This window comes from Harpegnathos saltator, unplaced genomic scaffold (assembly GCF_003227715.2).
Source record: "Harpegnathos saltator strain DR-91 unplaced genomic scaffold, Hsal_v8.6 scaffold325, whole genome shotgun sequence".
Classification (NCBI taxonomy): Eukaryota; Metazoa; Arthropoda; class Insecta; order Hymenoptera; family Formicidae; genus Harpegnathos; species Harpegnathos saltator.
Genome location: NW_020230123.1, coordinates 1 through 19,096, shown reverse-complemented (window position 1 = coordinate 19,096; position 19,096 = coordinate 1). Strand labels below are relative to the sequence as shown.

Below are 19,096 nucleotides of genomic sequence, written 5' to 3'. Positions count from 1 at the left end.
ATATACTAGTCTATCTGCTAGTATTTCTATAGTATCTCTACTAGTATCTCTACTAGTAATAGAGAAATTAATAATGATTTAATAAAATTTATTTTGAATATTTAAAATGGCCAATTTGAGCCCGCACACGATGTAAATGTGATATTAATATTACAATAATTTATTTCTACAAAAACCTGTCTAGTATATAAAAAATATAAACGTTTTGGCTCTATATTTGACTCTCATCTGTAGTTAAAAATTGGTGATCCAACTTGTTTTCTTCCTCGATGACCCTCTAATATCGTTGTAATAAAACCATTCTTCCTACTTAGTAACGCACTGCATCTCCTAAAGCCATGAAGTCAACGTAGTTCAAAAAGAATTTTGATGAAATCAATGAATTTCTGATATCAATGAGTCCGAAGAATGACGGTTTAGAAGACACTCTTATCTTTATTATCAAGCCTTTCATACTTTTAATATTCTTTCTTAATTTTTATACATAACTAGTATACGTGAATATCATTTCACATTCATAGATAATGCTTCCTACGTGCGTACCATCCACATACGAATCCTTAAAGTTCTCGAACCAACGAAAATTCTTACAGATCTTTACTGCCACTTGTATCATTAACAATAGTGCGATGTGGATCCTTCCGCGGCTCAATTTTTAGCCATATCCCACCCTCAACAGTCAAAATAAAATTGTACTTGGCAAACTTCAGCGGAATCTGAGTTTTGTCAGAAGGCAGAAGGTCACACCGTGCCAGTAGGTGGAACAATAACAATTTCATCGCCAGCAGGGCGAATCGATAACCAATGCACATCCTGGGACCTAAACCAAACGGCAAAAAAGCCCCCGTTTTGTCGATATGTTTCTTCTCATCGCCAATGAACCGGTCAGGATTGAATTTTTCTGGTTCCTTGAAATACTTGATGTCATGATGGAGTGCATAAACCGGTATCCATAAGAGATCCCCTTTCTTCACTACGTAGGGTTTTGCCCCAGTTAACGCCGGCGGCAACTCGAAATCTCTCACGCATATTCTGTCATACACCATAGCGACAGGATATACTCTGAGAGCTTCTTTCAGTACAGCATCCAAATATTCCATGTTGTTGATTGTTACATACGAAGGTTGGCCGTTCGTGTCTTCCAGCAGCTGATCAATCTCATTCTGCAATCTTTTCTGTATGTTCTCATTTCGCGCGATCTCGTGCGTGACGAAAGACATTAACGACGAAACAGTTTCGTAGCCAGCAAAGAAGAAACTAAAAGCTAGGGCAGCCATTTCCTCGATTGTTATTTTCTTGCTATTGCCTTCTTCCTTGTCCCTGCATTCCATCATCAGTTGCAACATATCCGGCCGGGCTATGTCCTTCTGGATTCTGGTCCTGATGGTGGTCTCCACGATGTTCCTAAAGAATTTCATGATCTTCTCGTTGACGGTTTGTAGCTTGAATACCCTTACCAGCCATGTCGTCTTTGGTTGATTTATAGCGTTGTTCAATACGCTGAAAAACTCTGAAATATTTAAATTTCTTGCTGTCATGTAGAAAAGATTCTCTGGGTTTCGCATAGAGTCAACACTGATGCCGTAGGCGCAAGTGGCAATCACGTCGGTGCTGAAGCGTATGAAAATGTCTTTCATCTCTATTACCCTCTTCTCCGGTGGCAATTGTATCAGAAAATTGGTGAAACTAACAGCGTAGTCGGATATTAGGTTATACATGTATTTCATCTTACTAGACGTGAAGGCCGGAGATGCTATAGACCTCATCTGCCGCCACTTGTCGCCACGAAGAAACAAAAGGAGCATATTATTCTGCCCGTAGGTACGATGATCCGTGAACATGTCAAAATGTGTGATGGCAATGGACTTGATGAGCTCAGGGTCGCGCAACATTATCACTGGCGTGAGGAAGTCGTACATACCAATGTATTTGGTCTCGGGGTGCTCACTGTATACCGATTTTAAGAATCCGGGTATTGATTTCTGGCCGAAGATTATTTGTCCCATGTTGCCCACCAATGGCGAATGTCGCACATATGGTATCCCCTGATTCTTGAACTCGTTCGGGTTCTTGAAGAAGACGTAATAAATAGCTAAAACTCCGGCTAACGCGGATAAGACGATCGCATACAGCATATCGATCTGATGTGTTCTCACTGAACTAGGTACAGCACTGTTGTTTGATTAGCAGATATTGGCAAGTATAAAACTGTCGATCTGTACGAAAGCACATAGAATCTCCAATTTTTTAAACAACGGTTAAATCATTCAGTTAAATATTCTTTTATCGTAAGTCCGATTAAGTACGAGGAAGAGATGAAGAGTGTAATGCAAGTAACGTTGTTGACAATGAATTATCCACTGTTATTTTCCTCTTCGTCCTTTGTCATATATATCCTTCCTTATCATTGCTTATGAAGAAGAAAATTACAATGCATATTGTGCAACGAAACTGATATAGTGTACTTTCTACGTTGTTAACTTAAAAATCAATTGCACATGTTAATACGATACGCTGTGGTATTCATTTATGGAAAGTTTTCATTTGTACTGCGTTATCTGCCTTTTAACTTTTAGTTCAGTGAATTCTAAGAACCGATTGCGAAATACATTAGCCTAAAACACGAAAACGAAACACGAGGATGTGTCCATAAGAGACTCTGGTGGAAGAGACCAGTTTGGGGAAAAAGTTGGGAGTTCTGAGTTTTTTAATTCCACTGAGTTTATTGGTTTAACGCTGTTTTGGTGCTTGATCTTTAAAGACTTTTTGATATATGTGTAGTCAAATTATAGGCTGTTTGCATGCGCATCATTCTCATAATGATTTTCACAGCATTCTGAAAGAATTTCATCATCTTGTTGCGAAAGTGACTTTAAGTAGTGCAGCTGTGCCAACCACGACAGCATCGTGGAAACTCATAAACTTTTTCAATATACTTTTTCAATAAATGACGGTGCTGAACTGATCGATATCTCTTTACCGTATATGTAGAACAGATATCCGAAGTCACTTGCGTGGAGTCATCACTGACGTCAGTGGCGCAGATGACGATCACATCGTGGTGTAATGCGCGAAGAAATCGTTCGTTCATCAACCTCTGCTCCTCCGATAATTATGAATTTGACGAAATCGGTGGCATAGCCCGACGTCAATCTCAACATATTTTTTATTTTGTTGGACTTGAGGCCGGGCTCATAATAGTCCGCATCTCCCACTATTTGTTTTAGCGGAAAAAAAGGACAATTTTCGTTGGACAATAACTTTTCATCCTCCCGGATGAAGCTGCGATGATCCGGAAACATTGTCGAAGTGCCTGAGCGTAAGTGAGTTGTTAATGAGTTCATGGTCGCACAGTATTATTGCTGATGTAGTCATATTGTACATACCGACGTACTACCACTTCTCGTGGCGCAAGTGGCGTTTCACGGAGAATGAACAAGGTCTGGGATATAAACGAATCCTGGTCAAACTGGAGTAAGACGCGATGATTCGGGAACATGTTAAAGTGGTTGATCGCGATGGACTTGATGAGCTCGGGGTCACGTAACGTTATTACCTGCATGTGAAATTCGTACATAACGATATACTTGAGTTCAGGATACTCGTCAGGATACAGCATTTTCAAAATTTCGCTCAACGATTTTTATCGATGACTGCCTGTCCGATGTTACCCACTATTGGCAAAAGTCGCACATATGGTATGCCATGATTCTTGAACTCGTTCAGATTCTTGAAGAATAAGTAATAAAAGACTAAAGCCCCGATTATCGTGGAAAAGATAATCGTGTATATCATGTCGATCGAATCTATCCTCACTGAATTGGACACAGCACCTTGTACTGTTTGATTGGAAGATATTCGCAAGTATAAAGCTGTCGGTGCGATGTAGGATCTTTAATGTTTTAAATAACAAGTTAAATGTTCTTTTATCGTACGTATGATTAGGTATTAGCAAAGAAAGAAGTTCGGCGTTGCAGCAACTTCGTTGATAATGAAAACCAACTACTATTGCTCTGCACATACTTTGTCTATATAGTGTCATTATTTATGGAACAGAAAGTTTTATATCCATATTGCACAACGAAAGTATTATCGCGCATTTTCTATCCTGTTGTAACCCAGAACTATGTTGCATACGTTAATGTAAGACACATGAAGGTATCTATGTAAAGTTAACGTTTTTATTATCTCATTTGCCTTTTAACAAACATCGTATGTATACTAAGAAACAATTAGAGAATATTCTCGTATAAGAACGCAAAATCAAAACACGAAGTCAAACATGTCCGAAAAGTCTTGAGGAGTGAAGAAACTGGTTTGAGGAAAAATTTGATAATTCTGAATTTTCCATTTTCTACTTTTTATTTCTACTTCTTTGGAGGTACAAATGATTGTGCTGTAGCATAAAGTGCTTACCACGCAAAACATTCTTTGCGAATTGAAACCGATGACACGTTGGATATAACCTTATCGGTAATAGCATACACATAAACGAATGAAAATACTTACAGTCTGTAAAGTAAGAGCGTGTACGGGTTAATGTGTGTACAGGTTAATGTGTAGAAAAATCTATTTTTAATAATTTTTAAGTACATGGATTTATTGTACTCCATGAGAAGAAACATGCTATACCATTAATAATGAGTCCAGTCACTACCGGCATTGATAATTGTCTGGCATCTCCGAGGCATACACTTTCGAGGACTTTCCACTAAGTTGACTGCGTATTCGTTCGGTAAAGACCTCCAAATGAGACGAATTTGTCGTGTCAGCTGCTTCAAAGTGCACACTCTTTTTCCTCGAAGCTTGTGCTTGAGATATGCCCACACATTTTCAATGGGATTTGCATCTGGCGACTGCGATGGCCAATCAAGTGTGACGATGCCAGACTGCTCTTTTCACTCGATGCAAAGCTTGCTCCGGTGTTTTGGGTCGTTGTCTTCCTGTAAGATCCAGTTCTCGTTTTTTTTATGAAGCATCGTTCAGCAGTCGGCAACACTTCTCATAAATTTTAAGCATTTTCGGAGCATGTAATTGCATTTATGCCGTACACGCTCTTACTTTACAGACTGTATGTATTGTATGTATCGCGGCAATACAATTGCAGAGGTGTCGGACACAGGCACTGGATTAAATATTATTCCGGAAAATATCCGGAAAATATAATATATTCTACACGAGTTGATAAGTAAACATTATTCTCCTCTACAATCTAGTCTGTCCAATCTTAACAGGAATTTCATTAATGATCAACATTGGTACAACGGACATAATTCTGTGTGATGTAGCTTGTGGCTTTGACATTGGAACAATTTTCTGATATTAGTGAATTCGGAGAACGGCGATACAGAAGATATTCTTATATTTATTATCAAGCTTTTTATACTTTCAATATTCGTTATTAATTTTTAAACACAACCATATGTGTGAATATCATCTCGCATTTATTAATTATGTTTTCTATTATGTTATGTACTGTTCACATGTGAATCCTTAATTATTATAGTGCCGAATAATGATATATCGTTATTAGCAACACTTGCGAAAAGTGCCAACGACGATATATCGTTGCGCATGCGATGACGCCTTACTATTCGCATCACGAGAGAAATCTGTTTCAAAATAAATTTATAAAACATCATAAATGGTTGAATTTCTTTTCAGAAATCCTATGTGAGGTATCCCACGAATTAAAAAAATTGTTTATAAGTTTAACTTTCTGTTATATTCCGCGATGCTTCTGATGCTTGCTGCGCATCATGAGATTATCATTTAGTTTTGTGCCTTGATATTAGTAATTTTGTTATAAATAATTGAAGATGCAGTATTTATGCTTTATACTACATCAAACTTTGACCAAACGATGATTCTTCTTATTTGCAAATACTGTTTATAAAAAATTACTGATTTTCCCATTTTTCCTAATGATCTTGAATAAATATTAGTACGATTTTCAACAAATATTGAAATAATAACAAATATTGAAAGTTAGCAATAATTTATTCTCCCTTTATTTCGTAATATGTTTCTTTTGAATTTAATATCATTCTTACTTTTATGCGTATACTTATGTGTATATTTTTTCTCAAATCTTACTAAATTACATCAACTTGGTTCGGCATTCTTCGTTTACTAGGTGCGCAACTAAGTTTCCGGTTCTTTTGATCAATGAAAATGGAAAATTTCAAGAGAAATACAAAAAATGGTTTATTCAAAGTATCGTCCCTCGCTAGCTACACATTTTTGCCATCTCTCTGGCAATACATGAATACCGCGACGATAAAACGACGCGTCTTTGGACCGAAACCATTCATCCAACAATTTTGCACTTCTTCGAAATTGGCCAAGTGTTGCCCAGCCAAGCCATGCGCCATCGACCGGAACAAGTGATAATCGGAAGGGGTCAGGTCTGGCGAATACGGCGGGTGCGGTAGCAGATTCCATTTCAGCGTTTTGATGGTGTCCTGGACGATGGAAGTGCGATGGCACGGAGCGTTGTCGTGCTGCAATATCACTCGTTCGTGTCTCGTGTCCCATTCTGGCCGTTTTTCGAGTGCATGCTTCAAATTGATCAGTTGTTGTCGGTAGCGATGCCCATTGACAGTTTCGCCCGGTTTCAGCAGCTCATAATACACGATTCCTTTCTGGTCCCACCAAACGCAGAACATTGTCTTCTTTCCGAAGTGATTTGGCCGTGCCGTCGATGTTGATGCTTCGCCAGGTGAAAGCCACGATCTTTTGCGTTTGGGATTCTCGAAATATATCCACTTCTCATCGCTAGTAACAATTCGATGCAGGAAACTCTTTCTTTCATGTCGCAAAAGCAAAATTTCGGAAGTGGCTCTTCGATTTTCCATCTGTCTCTCAGTCAACTCATGCGGCACCCATTTTCCTTCCTTTTGAATTTTTCCCATGGCAAATGGTAAACGTTTGGAAATACCTTGGCGAGTCATGTTTAATGCCTCCGCAAGTTGATCTTGTATTTGCGTATCATCTTCATCCAATAACGCTTGCAGATCGGCGTCCTCCGGCTTGTTTTTGGTCTTCCGGAGCGCTCCTTGTCCTCAGTGTCGAAATCGCCACTTCTGAATTCACATTTAAACCAATTTTCACAGGTAGTTTTCGATGGTGCATGTTCGTCGTAGGCCTCCTCAAGCAAACGACGTGCTTCACCTGCACTTTTTTTCAAGTTAAAGCAGAAAAGCAAAGCTTCCCGCAAATGCTTTTTTATTTGACACAAAACTCGACATCTTCGTTGTTAGAAAAAATATTTTTGCGTTGCGATATGTGTTCGTATTACGACTGGTTATTGTTAACAGATGTCCAAACTAAAAATATTCTATTTGTAAAGTGATTTTTCCCATAGTCTCATATTCTAAGCCCTAAGCCTTTTACAGAAAAAGGACTCCTCTTTCGATAAAGCGATTAAAGTGAACCATTCATCTAAAATTTATTAGATATTATTCTAACAGTTTTCCTCTTGTCTCAAGAGGATTCTCTCTTGTATCAATTAATTTTCCTCTTATATGAAGAGGAATATGTTGATTTGAATGACGGCTTTTTTGTTCAATCATGATCTACTTTCATGAACGAAAAAGTAACTATATACTCATGGGTCAAAATATTTGGAACGCTTTTTAAAAAAGGTATGTGTATTGCTGTAACATATAACGAAATAATTGACCCATATTTGGCCAAATACAATTTATAACCTATTGCAAGAAGTTGATTAATATATTCTTTCTTTTAACTATGTTTCATATAATAGTTATGATAAACGTATAAATAAAGTCCATAATAAAACTGATTGTAAATTTGTTTGTTATGATAATCTTATTTTATTCGTGTATATATATATATATATTACTTTTCGCTATACATTCTAATAATTGTCTTCAAATTACTACTAAACTAATATAACCAGTAAGAATAAATAATAATCCTCTTAAAGAGAGATTAAATAATCTGTGTATAAGAGGAAATTTATATTGAAATCAATAAGATTTGCATTATACATACGAGGGTTGTTCCAAAAGTAATGCACAGTTGGCTCTAACTCAAGAAATATTTATTGAAGAAGATACAAGTGATTACAGGCCTTCAATATAATCTCCTCCTTTATCAATGCACGCTTGCCAGCGGCGCGGAAGTGCTTGAATTCCGTTCAGCGTCCCGTTCTTATTGAGCATCCGAATCTGTCGGGTCACTTCTCTTCGGAGCACTTCCAGCGTCGGAAAACGCACCCCCCGAAGAGGTTCTTTCATCTTGGGAAAGAGATCGAAGTCAGGTGGGTTCAGATCAGGATTATAAGCTGAGTAGCAGAGCCGTTCCCAGCCATATTTTTCGAGAACTTCGATGACCGGTGCACCGATGTGCGGGCGCGCATTATCGTGCAAAATCAACATACCACTTTGCAACATTTCTGGACGCAGTTTACGGACTTTTGGGCACAAGACATTCTGAAGAAAATTTTTACTGTGATTCCGGTCTTCGTCGAGCAACGTTGCAATGATTGAAGCGTTTGTGTTGTCAGCTGTTACAGTAGACGGCCGCCCCGCGCGCGGATCGTCTTCGATGCTTGTTTGACCTTCACGAAACTTCATGTGCCACCTCGGTACTCTGCTACGATTCACAGTAAACCTTCCACACGCTTCTTTTAACGCGGCATGAATTTCGGGCACTTTTTTACCGCGCACTGTTTCGATGCGAATATACGCACGTTGCTCTGTTGCTGAAATCCGACCAGACGGACTGTTCTCGTTGTCTTTCCGAATTTTTGGCATTTTCCCTTTAAACGAATCCCACTACCATATGATACCAACGTGCTCTTGAGACTTCAATCTACACACTAACGCTTCGATCACCTGTCTACGTTGCCTACAACGCCCGCTAGAGCGTGCTGTGCATTACTTTTGGGACAACCCTCGTATATAATCTCTCTAACTTTAGGAATAATGTGTTTATAATATTTTCTTCTTAATCTTAGAGAAATCTTCTTGAAGCTGTATATAAGAATAAAATCCTCTAAAATTTAAATGATTCCGCTTGTTCTGAAATTACTTTTCTTTTGGATGTAATATGCTGCTGCACGCGCAAAACTTTCCGCGTCGGGACTAAAATAATATGCTGATAAAGTTAACGTGCATAAATTTGGATAAATAAATAATCAGATGCATGAATAATTAAGTTAATGCTGCTTATCTATAGGGGTGACGAATAATAAACATATGATGGCCGTTGCAACAATGTCGCGTATCTACCTTGAATGACGATTAGAAAGAAACAATCCTTATCTCGCAGTACCAAATCGTGCATATCAGTCCGTTACACGGACAGTTCGCTTGTATATGGTAATTATCATTGCACAACTTCCACCAAAACGTTAAAACATCAAAACGAAATGTGTCGACGAAAATATACCGGGCACGCACGTATGAAAATGAAGGATGAGCAGTTTGGAAATTTTTGAAAAATCTTTTGTTTCCTATGATATCGATATCTCTCGCAACATGTTAGTAGCAACAAGGTGGCCAATAATAGCCAATCCGAAGGTCAAAGGAAAATATTAACTGAAGAACCTGCCGTTGCTCGCTGTCGTTAGTTATCATCAATAGCTTCAGAATTTTTCCGTGTAATTAAGTAGATAGCATGAATAGGTTTTATAACATCTATTTAATTCAATATTGAATATTGTACATAGAATTATAGGCTTCCTTATCTCATTACATAAGCCGTATTTTTAAACCTCGACCCCAAACCTCGTGATACTTATACGTATGACCTACATGAAACCATTTACAAATCGTTATTTTGCATTCTTTCTCTCCTTATAACGCTATGGATATTTATAACGTGCGAAAACTCCTGGCATCTTGCTAGAGAGCGAAAAAAATCGGGAGCAAACGAGCGAAAGAGCCACGCGCCGTAACCGCCGTGAAGCCAAGAGAATTGCTACCGATTATCTCGACGGTTCCAAACAGGTTTCACAACAATCCATTTAAAAAGGAAACAAAACAGGATAGTTGCGATCGAAAACTCACTGACTCACTGGTCTGACATTCTTGTGCTTTTACGATCGAGAGTCGTAAATAAAAAAAGACTGCTCAACTCTTTTTCAGTTCTTTCTTGTGTCGTCTCTCTTTCTTTGTGTTCCTTTAACAATAGAAGATAATAGAAGATGTCTATTTTTAAGAAGAAGTATTTCCAACGCGAAATGTATACGATCCGGATTGGACTGAATGATATGAAAGATATATATTCAGATAGAATTAAAAGTTGATATAGCTACATCATTTCCAAGATAGGATCATGAAGTGATGCGAAAAATATAGTTATATATGTCGTATAAAATCGCCATTTAACCATTTAAACCATTTAAATTAAAAAAACCGATGAGATCAACTAAAACGAACGGGAAGTTAGCAGTAGTACAACTCTCCTCATTAATAATACTCTCCTATTATTAGCCTCTCTATTATTAGCTTATCGTACTAGTATCTATCTGTTTAAATATACTAGTCTATCTGCTAGTATTTCTATAGTATCTCTACTAGTATCTCTACTAGTAATAGAGAAATTAATAATGATTTAATAAAATTTATTTTGAATATTTAAAATGGCCAATTTGAGCCCGCACACGATGTAAATGTGATATTAATATTACAATAATTTATTTCTACAAAAACCTGTCTAGTATATAAAAAATATAAACGTTTTGGCTCTATATTTGACTCTCATCTGTAGTTAAAAATTGGTGATCCAACTTGTTTTCTTCCTCGATGACCCTCTAATATCGTTGTAATAAAACCATTCTTCCTACTTAGTAACGCACTGCATCTCCTAAAGCCATGAAGTCAACGTAGTTCAAAAAGAATTTTGATGAAATCAATGAATTTCTGATATCAATGAGTCCGAAGAATGACGGTTTAGAAGACACTCTTATCTTTATTATCAAGCCTTTCATACTTTTAATATTCTTTCTTAATTTTTATACATAACTAGTATACGTGAATATCATTTCACATTCATAGATAATGCTTCCTACGTGCGTACCATCCACATACGAATCCTTAAAGTTCTCGAACCAACGAAAATTCTTACAGATCTTTACTGCCACTTGTATCATTAACAATAGTGCGATGTGGATCCTTCCGCGGCTCAATTTTTAGCCATATCCCACCCTCAACAGTCAAAATAAAATTGTACTTGGCAAACTTCAGCGGAATCTGAGTTTTGTCAGAAGGCAGAAGGTCACACCGTGCCAGTAGGTGGAACAATAACAATTTCATCGCCAGCAGGGCGAATCGATAACCAATGCACATCCTGGGACCTAAACCAAACGGCAAAAAAGCCCCCGTTTTGTCGATATGTTTCTTCTCATCGCCAATGAACCGGTCAGGATTGAATTTTTCTGGTTCCTTGAAATACTTGATGTCATGATGGAGTGCATAAACCGGTATCCATAAGAGATCCCCTTTCTTCACTACGTAGGGTTTTGCCCCAGTTAACGCCGGCGGCAACTCGAAATCTCTCACGCATATTCTGTCATACACCATAGCGACAGGATATACTCTGAGAGCTTCTTTCAGTACAGCATCCAAATATTCCATGTTGTTGATTGTTACATACGAAGGTTGGCCGTTCGTGTCTTCCAGCAGCTGATCAATCTCATTCTGCAATCTTTTCTGTATGTTCTCATTTCGCGCGATCTCGTGCGTGACGAAAGACATTAACGACGAAACAGTTTCGTAGCCAGCAAAGAAGAAACTAAAAGCTAGGGCAGCCATTTCCTCGATTGTTATTTTCTTGCTATTGCCTTCTTCCTTGTCCCTGCATTCCATCATCAGTTGCAACATATCCGGCCGGGCTATGTCCTTCTGGATTCTGGTCCTGATGGTGGTCTCCACGATGTTCCTAAAGAATTTCATGATCTTCTCGTTGACGGTTTGTAGCTTGAATACCCTTACCAGCCATGTCGTCTTTGGTTGATTTATAGCGTTGTTCAATACGCTGAAAAACTCTGAAATATTTAAATTTCTTGCTGTCATGTAGAAAAGATTCTCTGGGTTTCGCATAGAGTCAACACTGATGCCGTAGGCGCAAGTGGCAATCACGTCGGTGCTGAAGCGTATGAAAATGTCTTTCATCTCTATTACCCTCTTCTCCGGTGGCAATTGTATCAGAAAATTGGTGAAACTAACAGCGTAGTCGGATATTAGGTTATACATGTATTTCATCTTACTAGACGTGAAGGCCGGAGATGCTATAGACCTCATCTGCCGCCACTTGTCGCCACGAAGAAACAAAAGGAGCATATTATTCTGCCCGTAGGTACGATGATCCGTGAACATGTCAAAATGTGTGATGGCAATGGACTTGATGAGCTCAGGGTCGCGCAACATTATCACTGGCGTGAGGAAGTCGTACATACCAATGTATTTGGTCTCGGGGTGCTCACTGTATACCGATTTTAAGAATCCGGGTATTGATTTCTGGCCGAAGATTATTTGTCCCATGTTGCCCACCAATGGCGAATGTCGCACATATGGTATCCCCTGATTCTTGAACTCGTTCGGGTTCTTGAAGAAGACGTAATAAATAGCTAAAACTCCGGCTAACGCGGATAAGACGATCGCATACAGCATATCGATCTGATGTGTTCTCACTGAACTAGGTACAGCACTGTTGTTTGATTAGCAGATATTGGCAAGTATAAAAACTGTCGATCTGTACGAAAGCACATAGAATCTCCAATTTTTTAAACAACGGTTAAATCATTCAGTTAAATATTCTTTTATCGTAAGTCCGATTAAGTACGAGGAAGAGATGAAGAGTGTAATGCAAGTAACGTTGTTGACAATGAATTATCCACTGTTATTTTCCTCTTCGTCCTTTGTCATATATATCCTTCCTTATCATTGCTTATGAAGAAGAAAATTACAATGCATATTGTGCAACGAAACTGATATAGTGTACTTTCTACGTTGTTAACTTAAAAATCAATTGCACATGTTAATACGATACGCTGTGGTATTCATTTATGGAAAGTTTTCATTTGTACTGCGTTATCTGCCTTTTAACTTTTAGTTCAGTGAATTCTAAGAACCGATTGCGAAATACATTAGCCTAAAACACGAAAACGAAACACGAGGATGTGTCCATAAGAGACTCTGGTGAAGAGACCAGTTTGGGGAAAAAGTTGGGAGTTCTGAGTTTTTTAATTCCACTGAGTTTATTGGTTTAACGCTGTTTTGGTGCTTGATCTTTAAAGACTTTTTGATATATGTGTAGTCAAATTATAGGCTGTTTGCATGCGCATCATTCTCATAATGATTTTCACAGCATTCTGAAAGAATTTCATCATCTTGTTGCGAAAGTGACTTTAAGTAGTGCAGCTGTGCCAACCACGACAGCATCGTGGAAACTTTTTCAATAAACTTTTTCAATATACTTTTTCAATAAACTGACGGTGCTGAACTGATCGATATCTCTTTACCGTATATGTAGAACAGATATCCGAAGTCACTTGCGTGGAGTCATCACTGACGTCAGTGGCGCAGATGACGATCACATCGTGGTGTAATGCGCGAAGAAATCGTTCGTTCATCAACCTCTGCTCCTCCGATAATTATGAATTTGACGAAATCGGTGGCATAGCCCGACGTCAATCTCAACATATTTTTTATTTTGTTGGACTTGAGGCCGGGCTCATAATAGTCCGCATCTCCCACTATTTGTTTTAGCGGAAAAAAAGGACAATTTTCGTTGGACAATAACTTTTCATCCTCCCGGATGAAGCTGCGATGATCCGGAAACATTGTCGAAGTGCCTGAGCGTAAGTGAGTTGTTAATGAGTTCATGGTCGCACAGTATTATTGCTGATGTAGTCATATTGTACATACCGACGTACTACCACTTCTCGTGGCGCAAGTGGCGTTTCACGGAGAATGAACAAGGTCTGGGATATAAACGAATCCTGGTCAAACTGGAGTAAGACGCGATGATTCGGGAACATGTTAAAGTGGTTGATCGCGATGGACTTGATGAGCTCGGGGTCACGTAACGTTATTACCTGCATGTGAAATTCGTACATAACGATATACTTGAGTTCAGGATACTCGTCAGGATACAGCATTTTCAAAATTTCGCTCAACGATTTTTATCGATGACTGCCTGTCCGATGTTACCCACTATTGGCAAAAGTCGCACATATGGTATGCCATGATTCTTGAACTCGTTCAGATTCTTGAAGAATAAGTAATAAAAGACTAAAGCCCCGATTATCGTGGAAAAGATAATCGTGTATATCATGTCGATCGAATCTATCCTCACTGAATTGGACACAGCACCTTGTACTGTTTGATTGGAAGATATTCGCAAGTATAAAGCTGTCGGTGCGATGTAGGATCTTTAATGTTTTAAATAACAAGTTAAATGTTCTTTTATCGTACGTATGATTAGGTATTAGCAAAGAAAGAAGTTCGGCGTTGCAGCAACTTCGTTGATAATGAAAACCAACTACTATTGCTCTGCACATACTTTGTCTATATAGTGTCATTATTTATGGAACAGAAAGTTTTATATCCATATTGCACAACGAAAGTATTATCGCGCATTTTCTATCCTGTTGTAACCCAGAACTATGTTGCATACGTTAATGTAAGACACATGAAGGTATCTATGTAAAGTTAACGTTTTTATTATCTCATTTGCCTTTTAACAAACATCGTATGTATACTAAGAAACAATTAGAGAATATTCTCGTATAAGAACGCAAAATCAAAACACGAAGTCAAACATGTCCGAAAAGTCTTGAGGAGTGAAGAAACTGGTTTGAGGAAAAATTTGATAATTCTGAATTTTCCATTTTCTACTTTTTATTTCTACTTCTTTGGAGGTACAAAATGATTGTGCTGTAGCATAAAGTGCTTACCACGCAAAACATTCTTTGCGAATTGAAACCGATGACACGTTGGATATAACCTTATCGGTAATAGCATACACATAAACGAATGAAAATACTTACAGTCTGTAAAGTAAGAGCGTGTACGGGTTAATGTGTGTACAGGTTAATGTGTAGAAAAATCTATTTTTAATAATTTTTAAGTACATGGATTTATTGTACTCCATGAGAAGAACATGCTATACCATTAATAATGAGTCCAGTCACTACCGGCATTGATAATTGTCTGGCATCTCCGAGGCATACACTTTCGAGGACTTTCCACTAAGTTGACTGCGTATTCGTTCGGTAAAGACCTCCAAATGAGACGAATTTGTCGTGTCAGCTGCTTCAAAGTGCACACTCTTTTTCCTCGAAGCTTGTGCTTGAGATATGCCCACACATTTTCAATGGGATTTGCATCTGGCGACTGCGATGGCCAATCAAGTGTGACGATGCCAGACTGCTCTTTTCACTCGATGCAAAGCTTGCTCCGGTGTTTTGGGTCGTTGTCTTCCTGTAAGATCCAGTTCTCGTTTTTTTTATGAAGCATCGTTCAGCAGTCGGCAACACTTCTCATAAATTTTAAGCATTTTCGGAGCATGTAATTGCATTTATGCCGTACACGCTCTTACTTTACAGACTGTATGTATTGTATGTATCGCGGCAATACAATTGCAGAGGTGTCGGACACAGGCACTGGATTAAATATTATTCCGGAAAATATCCGGAAAATATAATATATTCTACACGAGTTGATAAGTAAACATTATTCTCCTCTACAATCTAGTCTGTCCAATCTTAACAGGAATTTCATTAATGATCAACATTGGTACAACGGACATAATTCTGTGTGATGTAGCTTGTGGCTTTGACATTGGAACAATTTTCTGATATTAGTGAATTCGGAGAACGGCGATACAGAAGATATTCTTATATTTATTATCAAGCTTTTTATACTTTCAATATTCGTTATTAATTTTTAAACACAACCAGTATGTGTGAATATCATCTCGCATTTATTAATTATGTTTTCTATTATGTTATGTACTGTTCACATGTGAATCCTTAATTATTATAGTGCCGAATAATGATATATCGTTATTAGCAACACTTGCGAAAAGTGCCAACGACGATATATCGTTGCGCATGCGATGACGCCTTACTATTCGCATCACGAGAGAAATCTGTTTCAAAATAAATTTATAAAACATCATAAATGGTTGAATTTCTTTTCAGAAATCCTATGTGAGGTATCCCACGAATTAAAAAAATTGTTTATAAGTTTAACTTTCTGTTATATTCCGCGATGCTTCTGATGCTTGCTGCGCATCATGAGATTATCATTTAGTTTTGTGCCTTGATATTAGTAATTTTGTTATAAATAATTGAAGATGCAGTATTTATGCTTTATACTACATCAAACTTTGACCAAACGATGATTCTTCTTATTTGCAAATACTGTTTATAAAAAATTACTGATTTTCCCATTTTTCCTAATGATCTTGAATAAATATTAGTACGATTTTCAACAAATATTGAAATAATAACAAATATTGAAAGTTAGCAATAATTTATTCTCCCTTTATTTCGTAATATGTTTCTTTTGAATTTAATATCATTCTTACTTTTATGCGTATACTTATGTGTATATTTTTTCTCAAATCTTACTAAATTACATCAACTTGGTTCGGCATTCTTCGTTTACTAGGTGCGCAACTAAGTTTCCGGTTCTTTTGATCAATGAAAATGGAAAATTTCAAGAGAAATACAAAAAATGGTTTATTCAAAGTATCGTCCCTCGCTAGCTACACATTTTTGCCATCTCTCTGGCAATACATGAATACCGCGACGATAAAACGACGCGTCTTTGGACCGAAACCATTCATCCAATCAATTTTGCACTTCTTCGAATTGGCCAAGTGTTGCCCAGCCAAGCCATGCGCCATCGACCGGAACAAGTGATAATCGGAAGGGGTCAGGTCTGGCGAATACGGCGGGTGCGGTAGCAGATTCCATTTCAGCGTTTTGATGGTGTCCTGGACGATGGAAGTGCGATGGCACGGAGCGTTGTCGTGCTGCAATATCACTCGTTCGTGTCTCGTGTCCCATTCTGGCCGTTTTTCGAGTGCATGCTTCAAATTGATCAGTTGTTGTCGGTAGCGATGCCCATTGACAGTTTCGCCCGGTTTCAGCAGCTCATAATACCGATTCCTTTCTGGTCCACCAAACGCAGAACATTGTCTTCTTTCCGAAGTGATTTGGCCGTGCCGTCGATGTTGATGCTTCGCCAGGTGAAAGCCACGATCTTTTGCGTTTGGGATTCTCGAAATATATCCACTTTCTCATCGTAGTAACAATTCGATGCAGGAAACTCTTTCTTTCATGTCGCAAAAGCAAATTTCGGAAGTGGCTCTTCGATTTTCCATCTGTCTCTCCAGTCAACTCATGCGGCACCCATTTTCCTTCCTTTTGAATTTTTCCCATGGCAAATGGTAAACGTTTGGAAATACCTTGGCGAGTCATGTTTAATGCTCCGCAAGTTGATCTTGTATTTGCGTATCATCTTTCATCCAATAACGCTTGCAGATCGGCGTCCTCCGGCTTGTTTTTTGGTCTTCCGGAGCGCTCCTTGTCCTCAGTGTCGAAATCGCCACTTCTGAATTCACATTTAAACCAATTTTCACAGGTAGTTTTCGATGGTGCATGTTCGTCGTAGGCCTCCTCAAGCAAACGACGTGCTTCACCTGCACTTTTTTTCAAGTTAAAGCAGAAAAGCAAAGCTTCCCCGCAAATGCTTTTTATTTGACACAAACTCGACATCTTCGTTGTTAGAAAAAATATTTTTGCGTTGCGATATGTGTTCGTATTACGACTGGTTATTGTTAACAGATGTCCAAACTATAAAAAAACACAACTTCAGACATGTATGTCGACTACATGTGTCGTTAACGCCATCCATATGTGAAACCCGGAAACTTAGTTGCACACCTAGAAATAAAATTCTTTAGATCGGCACTAAAAGAGTTAAGGTTTTCGAACCAACGAAAATTCTTACAGATCTTTACTGCCACTTGTATCATTAACAATAGTGCGATGTGGATCCTTCCGCGGCTCATTTTTAGCCATATCCCACCTCAACAGTCAAAATAAAATTGTACTTGGCAAACTTCAGCGGAATCTGAGTTTTGTCAGAAGGCAGAAGGTCACACCGTGCCAGTAGGTGGAACAATAACAATTTCATCGCCAGCAGGGCGAATCGATAACCAATGCACATCCTGGGACCTAACTAAACGGCAAAAAAGCCCCCGTTTTGTCGATATGTTTCTTCTCATCGCCAATGAACCGGTCAGGATTGAATTTTTCTGGTTCCTTGAAATACTTGATGTCATGATGGAGTGCATAAACCGGTATCCATAAGAGATCCCCTTTCTTCACTACGTAGGGTTTTGCCCCAGTTAACGCCGGCGGCAACTCGAAATCTCTCACGCATATTCTGTCATACACCATAGCGACAGGATATTACTCTGAGAGCTTCTTTCAGTACAGCATCCAAATACTCCATGTGTTTGATTGTTACATACGAAGGTTGGCCGTTCGTGTCTTCCAGCAGCTGATCAATCTCATTCTGCAATCTTCTCTGTACGTTCTTATTTTCCGCGACCTCGGCGTGACGAAAGATATTAAACGACGAACTAGTTTCGGTGCCGGCAAAGAAGAAACTAAAAGCTAGGGCAGCTATTTCCTCGATTGTCATTTTCTTCCTATTGCCTTCTCCTTGTCCCTGCATTCCATCATCAGTTGCAACATATCCGACCGGACTATGCCCTTATGGATCCTGGTCTTGATGGTGGGTTCTCCACGATGTCCCTAAAGAATTTCGTGACCTTCTTGTTGATGGTCTTTGGCTTGAATATCCTTGCAGCCATGCAGCCATGCCACATTTGGTTGATTTATAGCGTTGTTCAATAAGCTGAAAAGCTCTGAAGTATTTAAATCTTTTGCGGTCATATAAGAAAGATTATCTGGGTTTTCGCATAGAGTCCAACACTGATGCCGTAGATGCAAGTGGCAATCACGTCGGTGGTGAAGCGTACGGAATGTCTTTCATCTTTATTACCCCTTTCTCCGGTGGCATTGTATCAGAAATTGGTG

At 38.6% G+C, this 19,096-nt stretch overlaps 3 protein-coding genes across 3 annotated transcripts; all 3 read right to left on the bottom strand.

Annotated features, from left to right (window-relative positions):
* Positions 1–434: 434 nt before the first annotated feature.
* Positions 435–2,366, bottom strand: LOC112588869 (cytochrome P450 9e2-like). The gene has a single exon (XM_025300061.1). The coding sequence runs from the start codon at positions 2,133–2,135 to the stop codon at positions 588–590; it is 1,548 nt and encodes a 515-aa protein (XP_025155846.1). The 5' UTR covers positions 2,136–2,366; the 3' UTR covers positions 435–587.
* Positions 2,367–8,051: 5,685 nt separating this feature from the next.
* LOC105187730 (cytochrome P450 9e2-like) lies at positions 8,052–12,710 on the bottom strand. Its single transcript, XM_025300059.1, has 2 exons — positions 8,408–12,710; positions 8,052–8,264 (listed from the first exon to the last, which is right to left on the bottom strand). The coding sequence occupies exon 1, from the start codon at positions 12,642–12,644 to the stop codon at positions 11,097–11,099; it is 1,548 nt and encodes a 515-aa protein (XP_025155844.1). The 5' UTR covers positions 12,645–12,710; the 3' UTR covers positions 8,052–8,264; positions 8,408–11,096.
* Positions 12,711–18,082: 5,372 nt separating this feature from the next.
* On the bottom strand, positions 18,083–18,458 carry LOC112588868 (cytochrome P450 9e2-like). Its single transcript, XM_025300060.1, has one exon. The coding sequence runs from the start codon at positions 18,449–18,451 to the stop codon at positions 18,227–18,229; it is 225 nt and encodes a 74-aa protein (XP_025155845.1). The 5' UTR covers positions 18,452–18,458; the 3' UTR covers positions 18,083–18,226.
* Positions 18,459–19,096: the final 638 nt, after the last annotated feature.

Excerpts from the sequence above, each read along its gene's own strand:
- LOC112588868 (XM_025300060.1), bottom strand. The coding sequence starts at position 18,451 with ATGGTGTATGACAGAATATGCGTGAGAGATTTCGAGTTGCCGCCGGCG.
- LOC112588869 (XM_025300061.1), bottom strand. The coding sequence starts at position 2,135 with ATGCTGTATGCGATCGTCTTATCCGCGTTAGCCGGAGTTTTAGCTATT.
- LOC105187730 (XM_025300059.1), bottom strand. The coding sequence starts at position 12,644 with ATGCTGTATGCGATCGTCTTATCCGCGTTAGCCGGAGTTTTAGCTATT.